At 42.8% G+C, this 23,802-nt stretch overlaps 1 protein-coding gene across 1 annotated transcript; it reads right to left on the bottom strand.

Annotated features, from left to right (window-relative positions):
- Positions 1 to 9,700: 9,700 nt before the first annotated feature.
- On the bottom strand, positions 9,701 to 10,006 carry LOC123081652 (uncharacterized). The gene has a single exon (XM_044504202.1). The coding sequence runs from the start codon at positions 10,004 to 10,006 to the stop codon at positions 9,701 to 9,703; it is 306 nt and encodes a 101-aa protein (XP_044360137.1).
- Positions 10,007 to 23,802: the final 13,796 nt, after the last annotated feature.

The raw sequence follows: 23,802 nt of genomic DNA, 5'->3' as shown, positions 1-23,802 counted from the left end.
AGTCCCTTTGATAATATATACCCAAATTTTCTTCAAACTTTACTTGACCCGTCATTATACTTTTTGACGATGATGATATAGATAACTTTTTTCAGAACTTTGTAGTTCCAAATTATATTTCACATGTTAATTAGTACTTGATCTTGAGAGGTGTTCACGAATTGAGCTTCCACAATTGTATTAGTTTGTCATGTATAGATCACTTCTCACATGTTCGTGAATGCACTCTTGAGCTTCGTTTTTTCTTTCTTTCTTGTAACACCCTGTTACGCCTGGCGGGATCAAGACTGGCCCCACAGAGCAACACTAGTCTTTTCTGTGTACTTTTGCCCTCACTCATGCGCACCCGGGAGCAACTTCCCGGTCAATACCCATCCTAGAATTACCCCAAGCCAAACACGCGTAACTTCGAAGTTCTTTTCGAATGGGCTTCGAGAAAAGAAGGAATTCTTTGTTGATATGAGTAGTCTATCATTCCTATTAAGCCAGGCTCCCACATACACCCCCAATCAAAGGAACCGACATCCTCGTCGGCCCATTAGGAACGTTTCGTCTTGGCACACGTATGCGCGCCCAGTCCGGAGCATGTTCCATGCCATGTGCCACAACGGGCCATACACGCCATGCGCCACATACCAGCGCACCTGACTCGCGCATGTTCGTGTAACCGCAAGGGTCGACTCTGATACCAATTGTACCGCCCTGTTACGCAAGACGGGATCAAATCTGACCCCATAGACCAACACTGGTCTTTCTTGCGCACTTTGTCCTCACTTGTGCGCACCCTGGGCCAACTTGTTGTCGGTCACCCATCCTAGAATCGCTCCAAGCCGAGCACGCTTAACTTTGGAGTTCTTTTGGAATGGGCTCCCGGAAAAGAACAAATTCCTTATTGATATGAGTAGTCTATCATTCCTATTAAGCCGGGCTCTCACAATTCTACTCTTTTTTTTAATTTCCATGAAATTCCACTTTGTAGTTCTTGCGTTCGGCAGCTTCTGATGTCACTTTCGGACTGCCTGACTTCGTTGCGATCTATGAGTGAATTTCATGGTTTTATCTATTGTTAGGTGATCATTAGAACCTTGTGTAGTTGTCCATCGATGGACTAGTACACTAGCGGTTAGGGCGCGCCATGGCGCGCCTCTTGAAAGAAATTTTGGGCATTGCCAGCTCGTATGCGCCCTTTTCATTGCTTCTACTGAACATTAGCATATTTTAGTACGGCTGATTGATTATAGTCAATGACAATGATAGTAATTCAGATATGATACTAAAATGACAATTGGACTGCTAATTATATCAGATTCAGTAATGCAGAAATAAAGCAAAAGATATTTATTACAAGTAGAGGAACATCTATTCAGTGCACAACCATGAACAACTGGTAGTATAGTTTCTATAACACAGAATTGATCTTATAAAAAGAGAACAAATAGTACATCAAAAGTGGATGCCCAGACAGCTGGTAGCATATAACACAAAATTAATCATGTTGGCTACACTTGACTTCTTACCAAAGTGAGAAAATAACACATCAAAAGCAGATGCCCGAGTGACATTGTCCATTTCAGGCAGGTTGAAAAGCTCGATTAGCATGGGGTGGGTGTTGTCATGGCGACAGTATCATTGGTTGCATGGCGTCCGTTGGACATCCAACTCGGGGGAGTACTTCTCATTTTTTTTAGATATAGTAAAAATGTTACACGTAACCACAAGCAGCGGTGCCAGGTGGTACACACCCCTTCCACTTTCCTATTTCTACTTTGTATGAGACCGAAAGTACAGCACTGCAAGTTTTTGACTTGAACAATAAAACATGTGCATATCAACCGACGGGGACTTACATGAGCGATAGCATACATTATACTGGTTCAAAAGCAACGGCCAGGTCCACATCGCGCCAGGATTGGGCTGGCTACCACGTGGTGTTGCTGAATGAGATGAACCGACCGAATCCGTTCATGCGTGATTGCCTTCCGCCCTCCGGGAAGCTCATGGTGTAGGTTTTCTTCTTACCCACCTTGGTGATGGTCAGCGTTGATCGGCATGCCGCCCGCCATGGCAGTGGTTGTCACATTATTCCTTCCACTGCCGCATAAATGAGTTTATTCTGCTGGTTTAGTGCAAATTGAACCTAATGACTGGTAAAAACCAAATCTATAGACTATAGTGGATAAATAACATACGCTGAAATGAAGTCAATACAAAGTATAAATATTTTAGACAGTAATGCCTGCAAAAAGTTAACAAAACAGAAGTGTGTGATAGCTCTAATTTCCACTATAAAAGGGATATCCACATGCACATGTCAGACTCTGTAAAATGTGCATACTTGTATTAGATCGTCCATGTGGTATTCCTCTAAGCAAGCTATCTGTTTTGAACTTCTCCAGTCCCACAATAGAACCTAAAATCAAGCAACTTGAGTGGGACTCGGCCTGAATAACATCACGAAACCTCATCTTTTTTGCTATAACAGATGACATATGAACTAAAACCACAAATTCTGATAGAAAATATATTTTAAGGGAAACCTGAACTATGTTGGCAATTATTAAGGAAATCAGATGTGTAGGATAATTCATAGCTAGTTTGCAGCCCTAGCTGAGAGATGCAACTCGCCTGAGCTTACATCCCTTGCTTTACCCAGAAGTCTGGTGTATACAACACAGAGATGAGTTGGCAGAAAGTTCATCCACATGTTAATTAACACCTAACCAATAAAAATGCAAAATTTGAAGTATGTTTTGCCGTCCTCCTTTTAGCCTCGCTTGTTAAATACTTTTCCCTAATAAAGTTCACATGTTAACCAACACCTGGCCTACCAAATACTGCTAATAATGATCAAATCGAGATGGCAGCAAATATTCTATCAGGGTTACCACAAAATGTTGAAGAAATAAAATTCATGCAATGAAGGATGACATATTCTGTTGATAGTTTGAGCTATCCAATATTTCTTAGCATTCTGTTTTGAGATTTCAAAAGAAATATATAGAAATGCATCAAACAAAAGGGTTGATCATAATATCTCCAAATTTCTACAAACTGTCGCTTTTACTTACCTTTTACCACCACTTATTGGGGATGCATTGCCACTAAGATTGATTACTTCAGGCAGGGTCATAACATGGCACCTATATTTGCTCAGAAGAGGATAGTGCATCATTTCTCTAATCAATGCCCCATTTGTGAGAGATTTGATCATGGCCATGCCCTGTTAAAACGTGTATGGCATAAGCGGAGCATATAGGGCGTGAAATCAATTAAACCCAAAAGGTTGTTGTAGTATTCAGATAAAGAAAATTAGTGCAAGGAGAGGAAACTTAGATCATACCGAGTTTACCCCAAATGTTATTGTAAATCCTACTCTTGATGCAACCGTCTGTTCAACATACTAAGATGGGTTGAAAACGGAAGTGATCTTAAATACATAGGGATCTGCAGATGTAGTCTAAGAACAGAACATGTAAGAAAATTAGTAGACCAAAGCAGTAAAATTTCATTCAGGTACCATCCTCTAAGCAGTACATATCTGGTTCTATCAACTGACTTCTCTGTAATAGGATGCCAGAAATCACTATCGAATCACATGAATTAGTTTTCAGCAGAATGTATTTCAATGTTGAATTCTCACAAGTAGTTAAGATACATAATTTTGCACGATGTAACCTCCTGTTACACACTTTTGGGCACCGCCACATGGCAACCCTGTCACAAACGGCTAGACATCAAAAGGGCATCTGGATAAACCTACATGGCTGAGAAAGTCCAAGGCTATTTTTTAGGAGTTATTTCTCCCTAAGAAAGAAAATTTATCAGACCCATATTGTTAGGATTTAATTTGCTATGAATTTATATATATACACACACGAAGAGGTAGATTGTGATAAGAGAACATCCAGAAGTAATAATACAGAAACTTGCTCTAGATAATTAGCTAAGAGCCTTACTGTATGCTAGGGGTGTAGCCAAAAGAATAATCTGGTGCATGGTTGCATGCTCTCACAGGATGGTAAAAAGAGAGACTTGGTATTACATAGCATCTAGAGAAGGATGCAAAACTTTGATGAACATTTAAACAGTTGGTACCTGCACAGCCAATGGTCTTGGCTAGTTCACCACATCAACTGCACAAGGCCAATAGGAGAGCTTCCATCGGAACAGAAAACTGATATCCTGTATTCATCTTTGCATTGTGAGCTTTATTCCTCTCAATAAAAGACACAAAATTCTGTATGTGTTTTTTGAAATTGAGGAAGTCCAACTTGACACCCTCATTCACATCACTTTTCTGCAACAGCAAGAAATTCAACTGATTGATTTCTTCGCATCTGCTTTGCGTTTGTATTCATTAGCTTTGGCTGCAGGTTCAAGTTGATAGGTTCGAAGTTGGGGATCAAATTTCTCAGCTGGATTACAACCTCCTGGGGTATGCACTGTCAAAAGATTCACTTTGGTTAGAGTGAGATATACACTTCGCCGTTGGTGGGCATTGAGTTGCACGTCATTTTGCTAGATTGCATGTGTACCGATGAGCATTAAAATCAGCAATAACCATAAGAGATTCACCTGTAGGAATATACAATCAGCACAACAACGTGTAACAGCAGCATTGCAAAACACACCAAGGGAGTTCAGTAATACCTCAACTGAACTACAGATTAAATCAATGAAGAAATAAATAGCACACTCAAAAATAGTTCACCATAAGAGATTCACTTGCAGGAATATGCAAGAATCAGCACAACATAATAAATATGTAAAAGCACTAAGAAAATATCCCTAAACTGAACCGAGAGAGTGAGCGAGTGACAGCATACAACACTAAGCTATAGATAGATGTTTATGGTTTCAGCATATCTTGCTGTTTGCAGTCACAAAGATCAAACAGAAATACAGGCAGCATCCGGATGGGGGTATTGAATCAGTGGTCTAACTATGCTGTCCCTAATGTCGCTCCAATAGCAGTGTTGCCTCCACTCCACGCAGTCCTCGTATCCGTACATCTCAAGGGGCAGTGGATCCAAGGGAAGTGGAGGCAGAGGAGCATACCTGGCCACAACAGATCCCAAACCGGTGCTCCCCCTGGATCGAATGGCCCTGCTACACGGAGGCCGGAAACAAGGCGATCTGGTCCTCTCCATCGCGTGGCCTCCCAGCGCCGCAAGAGTCGCATCAGCTACTGCCACTGCATCTGGTCCGCCGCGCCCACGCCTTCCTCGAGCGCGATGGTGGCGATGTTAGTAGCACTGGCGTCGGGCTCGCCACCGATCTTGCCGTGCGTGGCAACGATGATCCCCACATCGTCCTTCACCTCGTACCACAACGATTGGTCAACCCAGAGAAGGAGATAGGAAGTCAAGGAGGAGGGGGCGGCGCAGGGCTGGTATACGGCTAGGAGAGAGGAGCGGGGAGGGGGAGGCGCGGCGGCGGTGGGACGTGAGAAAGCGATGCGGTTGCGTGCGGGATTGAGGCTTGCTTCATGATTTTTTTAGACATGCTTTGTGGGTAAGGAAAATCACAGGGAGGAGCGTTTGACTGTACGTGGGTCAGTCACAAGAGCGAGGTGAGTGTTGTAAATAACCTGCGACAGTAAAACCTGAGGATGTGGCACGCGCGAGCGTTCGCCCCTTCTGCACACGTTAATGTTTTTAATTAGAAGGCGAGCTAACTGAGCCTTCGACGAGGTAGGAAGACAAGTTGGTCTCCCATGCTGTTTTTGGCGAGCTAGTACATAGTACTCCCTCCGTCCAAAATTCTTGTCTTAAATTTGTCTAGATACGGATGTATCTAACGCTAAAACGTAACTAGATACATCCGTATTTAGACAAATCTAAGACAAGAATTTTGAGAAGGAGGGAGTACAAATTTGGATGGATGATCTTATCGTGGTGAAAGTTATATGGTCCATGAACTGATCATCGGAGATTACTGTACATCCTCAACATTACATGTGTAGACCTCTCCACATTCCATGCATGCACATGTCAATAAATTTCATTGTTGATGATTTAATTTAGCATTATTGAGTCACCTACACTACTTAGAACTAGTAGAAGGCCCGTGTGTTGCTACCGGCTACAATGCAACCCCAAAGAAAAAATCATCTATGTCATCTCATTAGTGAATGACTTCCTATATTCCTTTTTTCTTTCACAATTACATGTTAACCACATACATTCAGGAATTGTACAAACTCTCAGATTTTTAATATAGATATTGTTCTTATTAAATGGATATGTGTGGCAACACACACTTCAAAAATTATGTGAGCAATCATTATGTCTAATTAGTGAATTTTATTTTGTAGCTCATGTTTTTCTTCATGATGTACCAACAACCAAAATAAAAAAGTAGTGCATTCGTAAAAACCAACATATGTACTACTAGTGTAAAAAAACGTCTTACATTATGGGACGAAGGGAGTACATGGAAATTCTCCTCTTGTGAAAGACTTGTCCCATACGCCCTACAACCTAGTTAGTTGTCGCCTGACGGAACCAATGGACATCATCTACCACAACTATATGAGGCATCCTTGCTTACGACGAACCTACATAAGATGAAATTAATCAACGAAAGCTTCATGCAATTGAAGCTTGATAATCACAAAATGCATGACTACTTTATAACAGAGCGTAGGTAACTACAGATTAGAACATATCATCCTTGGCCTATGCTTTTTAACTAATAATCACTTTACTGTCCTCCGTGCTGATACTAACATGGTATAACTGCATAATAACATATAGATTTTCTAAATTGCATAATTGAAAACAAATCATAAACTATAGGCAAAAGAATGATGGATCAAGCATTACATATTTGACATAGCATGTGACCTTTATTGACATGCATGCTAGTACTAATCAAGAAATATGTGTGCCTTAGGACCTACTACCGGAGTGCTCTTGTGGGCAGTTGCTAGTGGTCGACATCTTATCATGAAATTATATCATTCTTCCATTTAGTTTTTCATTTTAGTTTGCATTTTCTTCCTTTTACCTATACAATTGGCATGCTCGCGCCCTTCCTTTATCAATGAAAACCAGTTCTCATGTGTATTTTCTATGTTACTTTCGTGTGTGTATTTTTTAAATATGGTACATGAACTTAAATCCTAAGGTTCAATAGATCATATATGATACAAGGATAGAAACATGTACAACCTCAACTTAGCTCCATAAATCAGTTACTTGTCTAGTTAATCATAGCAGCTGAAGTAACTTTAGAACATCTATATAAATATACAGGTGATATGTAAACATCTCAACAGAGTCATGCAGAGAATGAGTGGCAATAAGTAATATCTATTTTTCCTTACCTTGTGACCTCACCAGCCTCATTTGTTCAGAAATGGTGTTCCTTCCGAACACAATCAATAGAAAATGGATCATAATGTTACACAATAAATAGTTCTAGCACCGAAACTGAGCAATTGTTCTGTTTTATACCAAAATTTTTGCTTATCGGTAGCTTTTGGTGGAACATGTTGCAGATGGCATCACTGATTTCCATTGTTGATTGGGTTAGGTAGATAGAGGTAGGGGTCATCTAGGAGTTGTGTGTGATGGTACCTGCTGAGGGAGTTCGTTGAAGTGGACATCCATGGTGGCCTCCTTCCAAGTCTCGACACATGACCTCTTCTGGTGGTGTCAAGCCAGCGTGTGCAGATTCCCCACAACTCGCTTTGGCTCTCAAGGTGTCGGCTGCTAAGTTGATCCTATGCTCGTCCGGGTATCCGCTACAGCAGTCGCCCCATGATGGAAATAATGCATGGATGTGAAAATGATGGTAAGAGGGAGATCAATCGAGTGAAGAAGGTCACATGCGCGAGGACTCTTCCTGCAAGTACCACTCCATGGACACCGGCATGGCCTACCTCACGCATCTCGTCCTCCTACCAGCGCCGCCCTCCTCATCGTCCATCTTCCACCTTCTAGCTTCAATCATTAGAGGTAGTGGGTTGGTATCCCGCTTGGCTGCTCAACTCACATGGCTCTGGATCGACCGTGAGTTACTCTTCATGACACGGCTCCGGCCATGACCACGGGATCTAAGGAGATGAGCACAACACAACCTCGACGGCAACTTATCTCTACACCAAGATGTGTCGCCCGAGGGCGGGGATCTTCCTCCCAGTCATCGCATCCCCAGAGCTGCACCGAAAACCCAAAGCTCATGTCTTGGCACCCTCTCTCTTTCCACACTAGATCCATGAGGATGATGCGTGGCTGTGACTGGATCGACCCAAAGGCATGCTCCTTGGGCTCCCCTCTAATGACGCACGCAGTGACTGGATCAACCATGAGGCATGTCGTTATTTCAGAGAATGTTACCCTAGCGATGCCGTACACAATAGATCATGGTGGTGGGGAGATCGGGAGGAGGACTATGTTTTTTCTTTCTTTTTTGCGTGAAGCATGGGAGGTAGGGTTTTTTGTGCGTGTGGGGATGTGGGAGGGTATGTTTTTTTAGAGGGGATCGAGGTGAGGGAGTTGGACATACCACGTACAATCCAGCCCCCCTGGCATTTAATAGGTAGGTATACCATTGAAAAAAAATTCCTACTACTATCCGCTTCCCTAATTAAGTGTCAGAGTAATTAATTAATTGCATTAATGACTTGCTTTCATAATTGATTTGACATGAAAAAAATTACCTACTTAAATAGATTTAATTGAATGCACATGTTATGTGTATTAATCTTTATAATGATTTGATTTTCAAATTGATTTTGTGCTCAGATGCTTTTTTTGCATTAATTAATTGATTCATAATTCATTTGGTGTGAAAAAATCCCTACTTCAACAGACTTAATTAATAGCACATGTAATTAATTTTTTCTTATTAATTACATTAATGGCTTGATTTCAAAATTGATTTGATATGAAAATATCCCTACTAAATAGACTTAATTAATTGCATGCATAATTAATTGTCTACATATTAATTGCATTAATGGCTTGATTTCCAAATAGTTTTGGTGCTCGATTTGGCGTGAAAAAATACATACTTAAATAGACTCAATTAATAGCATGCGTAATTACTTGTTTGCTTATTGTAAAACATTGACTTTCAAGATCCAACTTCTCATAGTTTATTTTCTCAACTCCAAAACATTTTCATGTGAAATGGTTCTCAATACAACTAAAATAACTCGTCCAAAATCTATCTCAACTCCTATAAAAATTGGAGTTGGTGAATGCCTTGGTCTTTCGTAAATATGCCTAGAAAAGAGAAGTTTAACGATCTTTTTTATCTTCTCAATTATGCTCTCAGCTAGACTTCTCCAAGAAAGTATGGAGCAAACAACAATTCTCAGCAAATCAACAAAATGTCTTGGAGAATCTACACCTTGAAAGATACGATGGCATAAGAGGAGAAAACATTATTATAATTTCAAATTATTTTTACAAAGTTAGTTCAGCACAAACATTTCTCAGCCCAAGCCACACATTCTCGATCTTAGAAGGAAGTTATAGTGAACGCAGAAAAAATGAACTAAATCCATTGTTTCTCCTTGTAGTATCCAGACAGCATCAAGCATGATTAGGAATGGTATAGACTGCAAAAACATCCAAGAAAAATATTTTTCAATCATATGAATTCAAAAGAGCATCTATATATAACATGAAGAAATATACATAAATCAAAATTATATTGTTTAAATATGGCTACAATAACATTTATTTCACTTACTTCCACACTTGGATCCAGGCGTGAATGGACTCTTGCAATACTTGGCGACAAACACAACCTTATCCATGCATAATACCTTCATTTTATCCTTGTTGACATCTTTGCAAAGGCAAGGGACATTTGCTCTCTGCCACACGGCGCAACACGCCTCTGATGGGATGAGTTTTGGCTCAGCTGGCCATGTATGGTACCGCCGACACTCCCGTTTCATGTCTATTCGGTCCTTCTCGCATTCGTCAGCAAATACGGTTACTGCTACAATGGCAAGGACCAACATTATGCTTAGGAGCTTTGCCATTGCTATCTATAACTTTTCTCTTTGCGATACTAGTAGGGCTCTTAGCTTTTTCAACTATTAAAACTGGTCATGCAAGAGTTGTGTGCTTTTGGTGAGTGTTTTTGGTGGGACATTAGATTTCTTATGTAGGAGAAATACTGATACATATCATAGCATGCGTAATTAATTTTCTACATATTAATTGCATTAATGTCTTGATTTGCAAATTGATTTGATGTGAAAAAACCTACTAATTAAATAGACTTAATTAATTACATGCGTAATTAATTCTTTGCCTATTAATTGCATTAATTGTTTGATTTCCAAAATGATTATGTGCTCATTTTGGCATGAAAAAAATCCTTACTTAAATGGACTCAATTAATAGCATACACAATTAATTGTCTACCTATTAATTGCATTAATGGCTTGATTGCCAAATTGATTTGTTGTGAATATATATTTATTTAAACAGACTTAATTAATTGCATGCATAATTAATTGTCTCGCTACTAATTACATTAATGGCTTGATTTTTCAAATTTATTCTGTGCTAGATTTAGCGTGAAAAATTCCTTACTTAAACATACTCAGTTAATAGCACACATAATAAATTGTTTGTCTATTAATTACATTAATGGCTTGATTTCATGCTTGGTGGTGGGAGGAGTGGCAGAATGGTGTTTTTCATTTCTTGATTAGTTGTAAAGACATTAAACGAGTGGGTGGGGGTGGTGGGGTGGGACGAAAAAACCGGCCGAAAATAAACAGTAACAGGATAACAACCCCTTAGGAATAGAGACTTCTGATCCTTGGTACTATACAACTTTGGCTTTGAAGATCCAACTTCTCGTAGTTTATTTCCTCAACATCTAAAACTTTTTCATGAGAAATAGTTTTTTTTAGAGACTTGACAGTAGGGGGAAAACCCCTACTGTTTTTTCATATATCTATATAAATGGGGTGTTTACATAGACATGTCAGCCAACCAAGTTACAGGGTGCACCTTTGCACCTAGTGTGCAGCTAGAGAGCTATAAGACAAATCAAGTTATTGGCTATACAATGGAGTTACAAAAGGTGACAAAGGCAGCTCTACGTGCTGCTTTAACTCTATGTTGGAGAAGCTGTAGGTCCTCTTTGAATCGTGTCAGCCAGGTCCCCACCGCTGGAGCCATTCCTCTGAAATTTTTGTTGTTTCTTTCTTTCCAAATGCTCCAAGCCGAGGTAAGGAATGTTTCAAAGAAGAAAGGGTTCGGCCAAGAGTCTTTTGTAGTTTGGAGAAGATCCAGGCGGCTGTCAAATGGTGCCCACACAATGTGGAGCTAGGCCCAGCAGCTTTGACTGAACGGGCAAGTGAAGATCATATGGTCGACGGTTTCCTCGACGTGTTGGCCACATAGGATGCAGTCAAAATTATCACCAATGTTATAATGCCTCCTTTTGAGCATGTTGCATGTGTTGAGCCTGTCAAGGAAGAGCAACCAGCCCAACACTTTGATTTTCATGGTACATCTCGATTTCCACAAATGTTGGAAGGCATGGTGTGCCTCCCCGTCCCTAAAGTAGTTGTTATAGTAGTCCTTTAGTTGATAGTACGATGATCCCCACGAGTAATGCCATACATCATGTAATGAAGTCGAGGGGGATATCCAATGAGGAGGGGAGTGCATATCTTGGATTTCTTCAAGCACTTGTGGCGAGACAGGCAGGTGAAAGGTTTCATGCAGATCCGTACTATGCATTGCGTCAGCCACAGAAATGTCTTCGTGGATGGCAAATGAGAAAGCACGGGGGTGGGATGTTTGGAGAATTTCCTCCTTCCACAGATCTTTCCAAAAAGAGCGTCGTCTTACCGTCAACCACCTGAACAAACGTGATCCCGCGGAAAATGGGGGTGAGTTTTAAGATGTCCTTCCACCAGAACGAGCCAACTGTGTCGACCAGATGAGGTATTTTGTCAATGTAATGATTGTCCCAGATGAGATTCGCCCATGAAATATCCAGTTTGTTGAAGAATTTATGCAGGAATTTTAGCAGCAGAGCCTCATTATGAATCTTTAAGTTGATCACGCCTAGCCCTCCCTTTTTCTTGGGTCCGCAGACCAAGTCCCAAGCGGACAGGGAATTACATTTGTCCCCTTGCTTTGTCTTCTTAGTCCAAACGCATCTATGTCTGATTTTGTCAAGGATCTCAATCAGTTTAGGAGGGAACTTAAGCGTGCACATGGCAAACACAAGGAGCGATGTGACTGATGCATTTAACCAAGCAAGTTTGCCTCCATAGGACATCATAGCAATTGTGGACGTGAGTTGCCTCTCTAATCTGCAGACCAGAGGCATGAGCTCTTGGATGGAGGGTTTGGTCGTGCCTAATGGAAGGCCAAGGTAGGTGAAGGGCATAGATCCAATTGCACATCCAAATACTCTTGCCAGATTGTTCGTTGCCTCCAGGCCTAGGTTGATGGGTATCAAAGTGGACTTGTGAAAGTTGATCTTAAGCCCAATAGAGGAGGCATAGTCAGAGAGGAGTTGCTTAATCACCGTGGCTTGCTGAATGCATGCAGGGAGGACTATTAGTGTATCGTCCGCATATTAAAGGACAGGATAATTAGTTTGTCCTTTGCAAGGGAATGGGAGATGGATTCTGCCTTGTCTGAACATATCATTAACAGCAGCCTGGAGTAACTCTACCGCGAGGACATAGATTAGTGGGGAGAGCGGGTCTCCTTGCCTGACCCCACATTTACAGAGGAATTGACGGTCCGACACTCCATTTAGTAGAACTAAAGATCGACCAGAAGAGAAGAGGCAGTTGATCCAAGCAATCCAACGCTCGTTAAACCCCATATGCCTCATTATATTGATCATGGGCTCGTGAGCAATTGTCTCAAACGCTTTGGCGAAGTCTAGTTTAAGCAGAACAATCTCCTTGCCCGAAGTGTGACATTGGTGGATATACTGATAAGCCCACGCGAGACAATCCTGTATGGTCCGTCCTTTGAGGAATCCGTATTGATTACGGTGAACCAGTTGGAGGATAACTCGTGATCAACTTTAGACAGCAGTTAAGAAGAGTAATTGGTCTGTAATCATTGACTGACTCGGGTGAGTTGACCTTGGGTATCAGTGTAATGAAACCATCATTGATGCTAGTGATATCCAGAGTGCCTTCAAAGAATTGGGAGCAAAGCGCATAGAAGTCATGATTGATAATGGGCCAGCAAGCTTTAAGAAATGCTCCACTAAATCCATCAGGTCCAGGAGCACGATCAGGAGGCATTTCTTTTACAATCCCATCAATTTCTTCCTCGGTGAATGGACCAGTAAGATGATCAAGATTACAAGCACGCGGAATGATTGCTGGCACATATCACATGAGGCTGTAGTGCCTAACCTGGATTTATAAGTAGAATGAAGGAGGGCTTCTTTTCCAGGGTGATCTTCAACCAAACTACCATCCTCAGTTCAAAATGAAGCAATGTTATTCTTACAAAACCTTTCAGTGGCAATGGCCTGGAAAAATTTGGTATTCTCATGCGAAATAGTTCTCAATAAAACTGAAATAACTCATCCAAATCTATTTCTACTCCTATAAAAACTAGTAGAACGCTTGTGCATTGCAACATGCTCCATTGGCGAGTACTTTTTTTGCTGTTATAAAGCGCTCTTATTTTCTACCTTCATTCCTTCTCCCAATTATTTTTTGTGGAGTGATAAGTGAATGGATAAATTTATAACCATACTAAAATAAAAATCTAAAACCATATTTATCGAAGAACATTTCTACAACACATTTGTCATGAAAGTTATGATGTCTGACAAATTAGGTACAATCACAATGGTAAGTTACCACCAAATCACATTTATATTTCGAAACATGATTGTCCTACCAATGTGTACTTGCAAGTTCTTTTCCCTCTTTCCTCCCTCCCTCTCTCCATCCCTCTATCTCTCCCTCACTGTCTATCGATCTTGAGTGTGTTGCCTTCTCAAGAAGCTGCTCCAGCACTCTAGAACCCGTTTCGTGAACTGGTTGTCATTGTTCTTGCTGGTGGCGGTGATGAGGAGGAACATTGCAAGATATTGTATCAGCTTAAGCATATTATTTTTTATTGAAGATTTCAAAAAAATGTTCTACGTACCTTCCTTGTAAAGGCAACCAACAACATTCTTAAATAAATTTGGGAGCATAGGTATTTGTATGCCCCATGATCTTATTATCCTTCCTGCTTCAACACATGGTTGTGCTCAAAATGTACACATGACAGATTGATGTTGTATGCTTTAGTTCTTATTATGTTATTAATCATCTAAGGACCCCCTTAATTTTCTAAATGAGCTTGTCTCATTATCTACCTGGTCCAAGTAAATATGTCTGATGTAGTCATTAAGAAAATAATATCGACATAGTATAACTTTTGTGACAAAAACCACAAGTCCAGCATCTAGAAAGAAGGTACCTAGATCAAACATCTCAGCAAGATTCATGCAACACGAGCTTCTTGCATGGCTTCAACAGCAGCCACCTATGCCGATCCTCTGTACTTCAGAAGCTCCTTTCACTGAAATATGCCATAGAAGACAGAACATACCATCAAGTGTAAAATTCCTTGCAATGCAAAGTGCCATCTTGGTAATTTTTATTAACTTCCCACAGATAATTGGTAGAAATTATGAATATTCATAGACATTGGTGGTAGCATATGGTTTTCGCTATATTAATGTACAGTAAACCCAAATGTCATTGAACTTAGTTATACCTTTTCTAATTTGGGGAGGGGACAACGGAAACACTTGTAGTCTACCTTTGTTATATGTAGATGTATTCCCTACCCAATAAAGGTTTTTCATGGATGAAAAGGATAAAAAGTGGAGTATGAGAGGTCCACTTTGTGCAAAATGAAAAGAGGAACCAAACTTGGCTCACTAGTTTACTGATAATGCTGTCTCTCTTCATAATATTCTTTACAACCTGGTTTTCAGTGTGGATTCCCATGACGTTATCCCATTGCATGCACCTACTTTGTTTGATTCTATTGCCAGGAACGGATATAGGATCATGCCCGAAGACATTATTACTTACCGAAACCACAAGGTGATAACCCACAAGTATAGGGGATCAGTTGTAGCCTTCCTCGATAAATAAGAATGTTGAACTCAATGAGGAGCTAAAGGTAGAACAAATATTCCCTCAAGTTCTACCGACCACCGATACAACTCTATGCATGCTTAACGTTCGCTTCACCTAGAACAAGTATGAAAGTAGAAGTACTTTGTAGGTGTGATAGGATAGGTTTGCAAGATAATAAAGAGCACGCAAATAAAAACTAGGGGCTGTTTAGATAACTAAATAACCAATTTAATTTTAGTAGAGAGCTTTTTTGTCACAAGAAAGTTATTTGTCCCTAGGCAATCGATAACTAGACTGGTAATCACTATTGCAATTTTAAATGAGGGAGAGGCATAAGCTAACATACTTTCTCTTCTTGGATCATATGCACTTATGATTGGAACTCTAGCAAACATCTGTAACTACTAAAGATCATTAAGGTAAAACCCAACCATAGCATTAAAGTATCAAGTCCCCTTTATTCCCATACGCCATAACCTACTTATCCATGTTTGTGTTTCTATCACTCACGCAACACAGACAATGAGCAAACCATGAACATTGCAAACCCTACAATGGGGATCCCTCATGCTTGCGCGACACGGAGAGCACTATAGGACAACACCAATAATAAAACACACAACTCAAACCAATCACGATCATCAATGAACCCATAGGACAAAATGGATCTACTCAAACATCATAGGATAGCCATGCATCATTGGGAAATAATATATAGCGTTGAGCACCATGTTTAAGTAGAGATTACAGAGGGGAGAAGAGGAGTTACACTACTGCATAGAGCGGAGAGAGTTGGTGATGACGGTGGCGAAGTTGTTGGTGTAGATCGCTGTCATGATGATGGCCCCGGAGGTGTTTCGGTGCCACCGGGAGAGAGGGGGAGAGATCCCCCTCCTTCTTCTTCTTCCTTGACCTTCCCCCTAGATGGGAGAAGGGTTTCCCCTTTAGTCCATGGCCTCCATGGCGGCGTAGGGGCGAGAGCCCCTCCGAGATTGGATCTCTCTCTCTCTCTCTCTCTCTCTCTCTCTCTCTCTCTGTTTCCTTCTATTTCTGTGTTCTCAGATTAAGGCCTTTCACCGTTTCTTAAATTCCCGGAGATCCGTAACTCTGATTGGGCTGAAATTTTAACACGATTTTTATCCGGATATTAGCTTTCTTGCAGCGAAAGAAGGGCACCAACCGCATTACGGGGTGACCACAAGGGCCCAGGGCATGCCCTACCCCCTGGGGCGCTCCCTCCTGCCTTGTGGCCCCCTCGGGCATCATCTTGCGTTGATTCGAATTCCCAAAATTCACATATATTCCAAAAAAATCTTCGTAAGTTTTTATCGCGTTTGGACTCTGTTTGATATGGATTTTCTGTGAAACAAAAAACATGCAACAAACATGAACTTACATTGGGCACTGGATCAATATGTTAGTCCCAAAAATATTATAAAAAGTTGCCAAAAGGATATGAAAGTTGTAGAATAATGGCATGAAACAATAAAAAATTATAGATACGATGGAGACGTATTAGCATCCCCAAGCTTAATTCCTGCTCGTCCTCGAATAGGTAAATGATAGAAAATATAGTTTTTGATGTGGAATGCTACCTAGCATAATCTTGATCATGTAATCTAATCATGGCGACACGAGCGATTCAAAGCAATAGTCTATCATTTGACATTAAGACAATAATACTTCAAACATACTAATAAAGCAATCATGTCTTTTCAAAATAACATGGCCAAAGAAAGTTATCCCTACAAAATCATATAGTCTGGCTATTCTCCATCTTCACCACACAAAGTATTTCATCATGCACAACCCCGATGACAAGCCTTCTTTCATACTTTTAATGTTCTCAAGCCTTTTCAACTTTCACGCAATACATGAGCGTGAGCCATGGAGATAGCACTATAGGTGGAATAAAATATGATGGTGGAGGTTGTGTGGAGAAGACAAAAAAGGAGAAAGTATCACATCGACGCGACTAATCAACGTGCTATGGAGATGCCCATCAATTGATGTCAACGCGAGGAGTAGGGATTGCCATGCAACAGATGCACTAGATCTATAAGTGTATGAAAGCTCAAACAGGAACTAAGTGGGCGTGCATCCAACTTGCTTGCTCATGAAGACCTCGGGCATTTGAGGAAGCCCATCATCAGAATATACAAGACAAGTTCTATAATGAAAATTCCCACTAGTATATGAAAGTGATAGCTTAGGAGACTCTCTATATGAAGAACATGGTGCTACTTTGAAGGACAAGTGTGGAAAAAGGATAGTAACATTGCCCCTTCTCTCTTTTTCTCTCACTTTTTTATTTTTTTTTATTTTTTGGCCCTCTCCTTTTTTGGATTTTTTATTTTTTTTATTTTTCATCCGGAGTCTCATCCCGACTTGTGGGGGAATCACAATCTCCATCATCCTTTCCTCACTAGGGCAATGCTCTAATAATAATGATCATCACACTTTTATCTACTTACAACTCGGTATCTAGAAAAAAGTATGACTCTATATGAATGGCTCTGGCAATGTACCAGGATGTGCAATGATCTAGCATATCAAAGATATCAAAAAATGGACAAGCCATGAAAATATCATGCTAGCTATATTACGATCATGCAAAGTAATATGACAATGAATGCTTAGGTCATGTATATGATGATGATGATGAAAGTTGCATGTCAATATATCTCGGAATGGATATGGAAATGCCATGATAAGTAGGTATGGTGGTTGTTTTGAGGAAGGGTATATGGTGGGCTTATTGCACCGGCAAAAGTTGCGCAGTACTAGAGAAGCTAGCAATGTTGGAAGGGTGAGAGTGCGTATAATCCATGGACTCAACATTAGTCATAAAGAACTCACATACTTATTGCAAAAATTTATTAGCCATCAAAACAAAGTACTATACGCATGCACCTAGGGGGATAGATTGGTAGGAAAAGACCATCGCTCTCCCGACCGCCATTCATAAGGAAGACAATAAAAAATAAATCATGCTCCGACTTCATCACATAACAGTTCACCATACGTGCATGCTTCGGGAATCACAAACCTTAACACAAGTATTTCTACCAGTCCACAATTACTCACTAGCATGACACTAATATCACCATCTTTATATCGCAAATTTCAAGGAATCAAACATACCACATTCAGTGATCTACAAGTTTTATGTAGGATTTTATGACTAACCATGTGAATGACCAATTCCTGTTGACTCTCTAAATAGATATAAGTGAAGCATGGGAGTTTAATTTTGTCTACCAAAGATATGCCCACGCTTTAACAAATATAAGTGAAGCAAAAGAGCATTCTACAAATGGCGGTTTTCCATGTGTAGGGAAACAGGCAATCCAAACTTCAAATGATATAACTGAAGCACATGAAGCATTCTATAAAGCCATACTCAAAAGATATAAGTGAAGTGCAAAGAGCATTCTATAAATCAACCAAGGACTATCTCATACCAGCATGGTTCATAAAATAAAAATGAAAAATAAACACAAAAGATGCTCCAAGATTTACGCATATCATGTGACGAATAAAAATATAGCTACAAGTAAAATTACCGATGATCATTAGAAGAAAGAGGGGATGCCTTCCGGGGCATCCCCAAGCTTAGTTGCTTCGGAGTCCTTGAATATTACCTTGGGGCGGCTCGGGCATCCCAAATCTTAGGCTCTTACCACTCCTTATTCCTTCATCCATCATGATCTCACCCAAAAGTTGAAAACTTCAATCACACAAAACTTAACAAAACCCTCGTGAGATCCGTTAGTATAATAAAGCAAATTATCACTTTAAGTACTATTGAAAACACATTCATATTTTGTTTTTGCACTGTAGCTACTGTATTGTAACTTCTCCATGCCTTATACCACCGATAAAATTGATAGTTTCATCAAAACTAGCAAAATAATGCATCAAAAACAGAATCTGTCTTAAATCGGACAGTCTGTAGCAATCTGAACATCTACCATACTTCTCTAACTCCAATATTTTTGAAAAATTAGGACAAAATAAAAAATTTGCATAGCAGTACTGTGTAAATAATTAAAAAACATTCAACGTTCCAGTAAAAAAATGAAAATTCACGCGCTACAGCCAAAGTTTCTGTTTTTGCACTAACAGACCAAACAAGCAATCTAATCATCCTAAAGGAAAATCTTGGCACATTATTTTTATAATACAATGGATTTAGACAAGGGGATAATTATTTTTGTTGAAAAGTTTCTGTAATCGGGATTCGCAAAGTTTCCATGGGCATGAACAAAGTTCAAGGACGTCCCCCACTTCAACCTGTTCGTCTTTCTTACTTTCACTTTACATTTTTGAAAAAGTTTTAGGTTCCCCACTTTATTTTTTTGTTTTTAAACTTTTTAAAAGAACTCAACAGAAATAAATGACTCTCTAAAACTTCCGGGTTGTCTCCCTGGCAGCGCTTTCTTTAAATCCATTAAGATAGGCATAAAGTGCTCAAGTAATGGATCCACCCGGATCCCAAGGTACATCAAAGCAAATTTTAATTAACAATGATTTCTGATTTAGTAGTGAGCACAAAGTAACATATATCATGCAACAACAAAGTCTAACTCTCTTCCTATGCATCGGCATATCATAAAAGAACAATTCATGAACACATAGTAAAGACCGATACATAACATAAACAATTTCTTGCAATTTTATTGTATTGGAAACATAGAGAGGTGAAGATGTAGTTCCTCTCTCATAATAATTGCAAGTAGGAGCAGCAAGAACATGCCTATTATATCTATCAAAATAATCATGTGCAATACTAGAATGCAACCCATCAATATAGTCCTTAATAAGCGCAAACTTCTTTGATATAGTGTAGTTGGGAGAATTCAAAAAGATAATAGGACTATCATGCATGGGTGCAATAGGAACACTTTCATTCTTAACATAAGGAACTATAGTGTCAGGGAAACCGATCACCTATGGGGTCACAAGGATCCCTTCTACGTTTGGCGGGGGTTTAGTTGCACGAAGAGCAGGTCGAACCGTTAGCACACATGGGATTTTTATCCAGGTTCGGGCCGCAAAGATGCATAATACCCTAGTCCTGCTTTTGCTGGTTATATGTGTATTCTTGAGCATTTGAACTAGCTACGGTGCGTGCTTTGTCCAAAAGTCTGAATCATCTCTCTGTGCGCCTCGGGCCTCGTTTTATACACAAAGGGGTTGCCACAGAGGCACACAGGAGGTGGCAAGCTACAGTGACACGAGCTTATCGCTCGATCAACATAGGAGAAGCGCATTTAATGCGTTACCTACGTGTCTTCTCGCTTTATTGGGGACGGGAACAGAGGCCATCTCGTCCTTCGCCGCTCCTCCTCGCCTCGCCACGCGCCCGGGCCGACAAGGCATGCAGCGCCACGCTGGCCAACTGGCTGCTGTGTTGGCGAAATGGTAGGTTCCCACGAAGATCTACATGCTGCCATGCAGGCGCCTGCTTAGTTGGCATGCCTATGGCCGCACTGGAGTCGTGGTGAAGTGGCGAAACCTTGCCGGGCGCGGGTCTAGCTGTGGCCCAGCGATTGTCCCCGGCAAGGCTTGCCGGGGGCCTTGGAGTCATCCCCGGCAAGGGTCTTGCCAGGGTTCTTTGTCTTCCAATCCCATGTGGATTCGTGGGTTGCCAATCTTCATGAGGGGCTGCATGCTACCAAGCATGTGCTCTCCAAATATTGGTCTTAACATTGTCGATGGTGTCAGAGCTCTCGACCCCAAGGGTGGTGGCTCTGCTAGTCTCTTCGCAAGCTGCCCCAACAAGGAGCTTGTCGAGGGCCTCGTAGGTCGCCTCGGCAAGGCCTGTTGCCGGGCGTGGCCCTGCTCGCCTTCTGCTGCTTGTTACCTTGAGCGTCTGTTTTGATATTCTTTGTACCTGTCCTGCCTCGTGCCGTCCTCCTCTGCTTTTCCAAGCCCTGCTGTAGGCGTGACTGCGACCGTCCGTGTACAAGTAAGGGGTACAGAAGTACCCACACTTTTGTACACCGACAGGATCCCCTGGGCCTGGGCCACACATAAGCGCAAGGCGTAGTTGGGCCAGACCCAAAGCAGTGCTCGGGCGGGCGTGGGAGAGGCGAACCGCCACGATCTTTCTGTTAGTTGTGTTTCCCCACAACCCACGTCGAGTGCGTGACATGGGGGTCATGCACGGGATGGGCGTGGCACGCATGCGTCACCCCACAGTAAATGGTAAAGAGCTGGCCCGCGCCTTCCCCATAAAAAGGAAAAACCGCAGGGGCACTGCTCATTTACCTTCTCTGCTTCTCCCAATCTCGGAACCGCTGTTCCTCTCTTCTTCCCCAAATCCGAACTAGAGCTCTGGGCCCCTGCTTGCCTCCACCGCGCCTCCATCGCCCCTCGACCCCCTGTTCCTCCTTAGACGCCATGGCGCCCAAAGCTAGCAAGGGAAAGGGAGCGGCTAAAGCTGCCGCGGGGAAAGAAGTGCCGGAGAGTGAGCTGGTGAAGATGCGGAAGAAGCATGCCCTATTTCCTCCGACGGTCGACGTGCTCATGCTCAAGGACCAGTTCCTGTGCTTGTGGGGGAAGGAGACGACGGGGCATCCTGCCATGAAGGTCATCCCCGCTCCCTTCGCCAAGCCCGGCCCAGATATTTATCCTTTCTTCGTCGACTACTTCTCCTACGGCCCCTGCCCCTCCTTTCTCAAATTTCTTCAATGACATCATGCACACCTATGGCTTCCATCTCCTAGACTTCACACCGATGCGGTGGCGTGCATGGCCCTTTTCGCCCATTTCTGCAAGGGCTTCGCCGGATTCTACCCCAGCACGGCGCTCTTTCGCCACTATTTCTTTCCCCAGGTCTAGCAAGGGGATGCCATTACCGGCTCCATTGCTTGTATCCCGAGACCTCTATGCAAGGGTGCATACCTGAAAGGTTTCCAGAAGGAGCGGTGGGATGAATGGCGAGGCCGGTGGTGCTGGATTGTAGAGAAGGAGCCACGACATTTCTGCGAGGTCCGTCGGAGTCCGTCGGTCCGTGGCGATGGCTGGAGCGACTTCGACCCCGACGATGGGAAGCTCACGGCCGCCACCACCAGGATCCTTCACCTTGTCTTTGCCGGCCTCACGCTGGAGATGGTTGGGGCCGACTTCATCCGTTGCCACATTGCTCCCTTGCATTAGAAGGGGAGGCCGGCTTGGGATTTCCGGAACATAGCGGATATCATGAGGCTCCGCCTGGCTTGAAGCATAACTTCACGGTGATGCAGCACGCGTCCGTCTGTCAGAGGCTCTTTCAGCTCAGGATGGATGAGGTCGGCAACACCGAGTGGACCGGCAAGGTCGCAAAGGCCGGCAAGACCGGCCACCCGTTCAGGTTGTCGATAGGGTTGAATCCAATGAGCAATAACTCCCGCCTGACCAAGATTATTGCCACAATTTCCGCCTTCAACGCCCATGGCCTGGATGCAACCTGGGTCGATCCAAAGGCGGAGTTGGTGTAGGAGTTCTTTGACAACTTGTCGGAGGGCACTGTCCGCGATGAGCCAGAGCTCATCTGCCCCACTACCAACAAGGAGGTGGCGTACATTGCCGCCAGGGCGAAGGAGGAAGATCTTGCCACGGAGGCTGGCAGCTGCGGCACCATGGAGGACGAGGCTGAAGAGGCCGAAGAGGAGCAAAGATTCCTCAAGTGGGTGGGGCCTGCCGGGGAGACCAGTGGTGCTGGCGCCAGGTGTCGATGGAAACGACACCTATGGGATCAAAACGGGATCCCTACTATGGTTGCGGGGCGCGGAGTTGAGAGGAGAGCAGGATCGGTGGCCAATTCAGAGCACAGGGGTCGTTTACCCAGGTTCGGGACGCGACGTGCATAATACTCTACTCCTTCTTAGTGTATCTATTTGAGTGTTCTTGCTGCTCTCGAGCTAGCTACAATGAGTGTAACTTGTCCAAGGGTCTGAATCCTTCTCCTGGATGCCTTGTGCCTCCTTTTATAGGCAAGGGCTTCGCCATAGTGGCACACAGGAGGTGGCATTGGGGTACTGTGGTTAATCATATCGTTAACCATATGGGACAAGGCGCATTAAGTGCGAACCCCCATCCCATCTGTCGCCGCTGCACCCTGCTTCGACACGCGTCCGAGCCAGTGGGGCGTGTGGTGCCATGTAGGCTGGCAGGCAACTGAGGTGGCGCGGTGGAGAAGTCTGCACGAAGATTTGCATCCTACCACATAGGCGTTGCTGAGTTGGCCTAGAAGCCTCCTGTTGACACGCAGGTGCCTGCCTAGCTAGTGCGCTGGCACCTGCATGGGGAGTGGTGGCGGGATCGTGGCAGGCGCGGGCCTGGCTGTAGATGTCACCGACATCCGCGGCAAGGGCCTTGCCGGGGGCCCGGCAAGGGTCTTGCCATGGCATCGTAGTCGTCCCCGGCAAGGATGTTGCCGGTGGTCTTGTGGGCTTCCTTGGCAAGGATCTTGCCGAGGTTCGTCGCCTTCTATTCCTCCTCTGATTTGGAATGTCTCTTGTCTTCACAAAGATCTGAATGCCACCACAGAAGTGCCTCCCGAGCCCTGGTTCCAATGAAGTTGGGAACCTTGGGCTCAAGGGTGGCGCGTTCCGCTGGTGTGGGGCTGGGCAAGTTGCCCTGACAAGGCTCTTGTCGGGGCTGCGGAAGCTGCCCCGGAAAGGCTCTTGCCGGGG

The sequence above is a fragment of the Triticum aestivum genome, chromosome 1B (genome assembly GCF_018294505.1).
Source record: "Triticum aestivum cultivar Chinese Spring chromosome 1B, IWGSC CS RefSeq v2.1, whole genome shotgun sequence".
NCBI lineage: Eukaryota > Viridiplantae > Streptophyta > Magnoliopsida > Poales > Poaceae > Triticum > Triticum aestivum.
The sequence above is the reverse complement of the archived record's forward strand: the minus strand, read 5'-3'. Positions and strand labels throughout refer to the sequence as shown.

Bases quoted from the DNA above. Each gene is read 5' to 3' on its own strand.
- LOC123081652 (XM_044504202.1), bottom strand. From the start codon at position 10,006: ATGGCAAAGCTCCTAAGCATAATGTTGGTCCTTGCCATTGTAGCAGTA.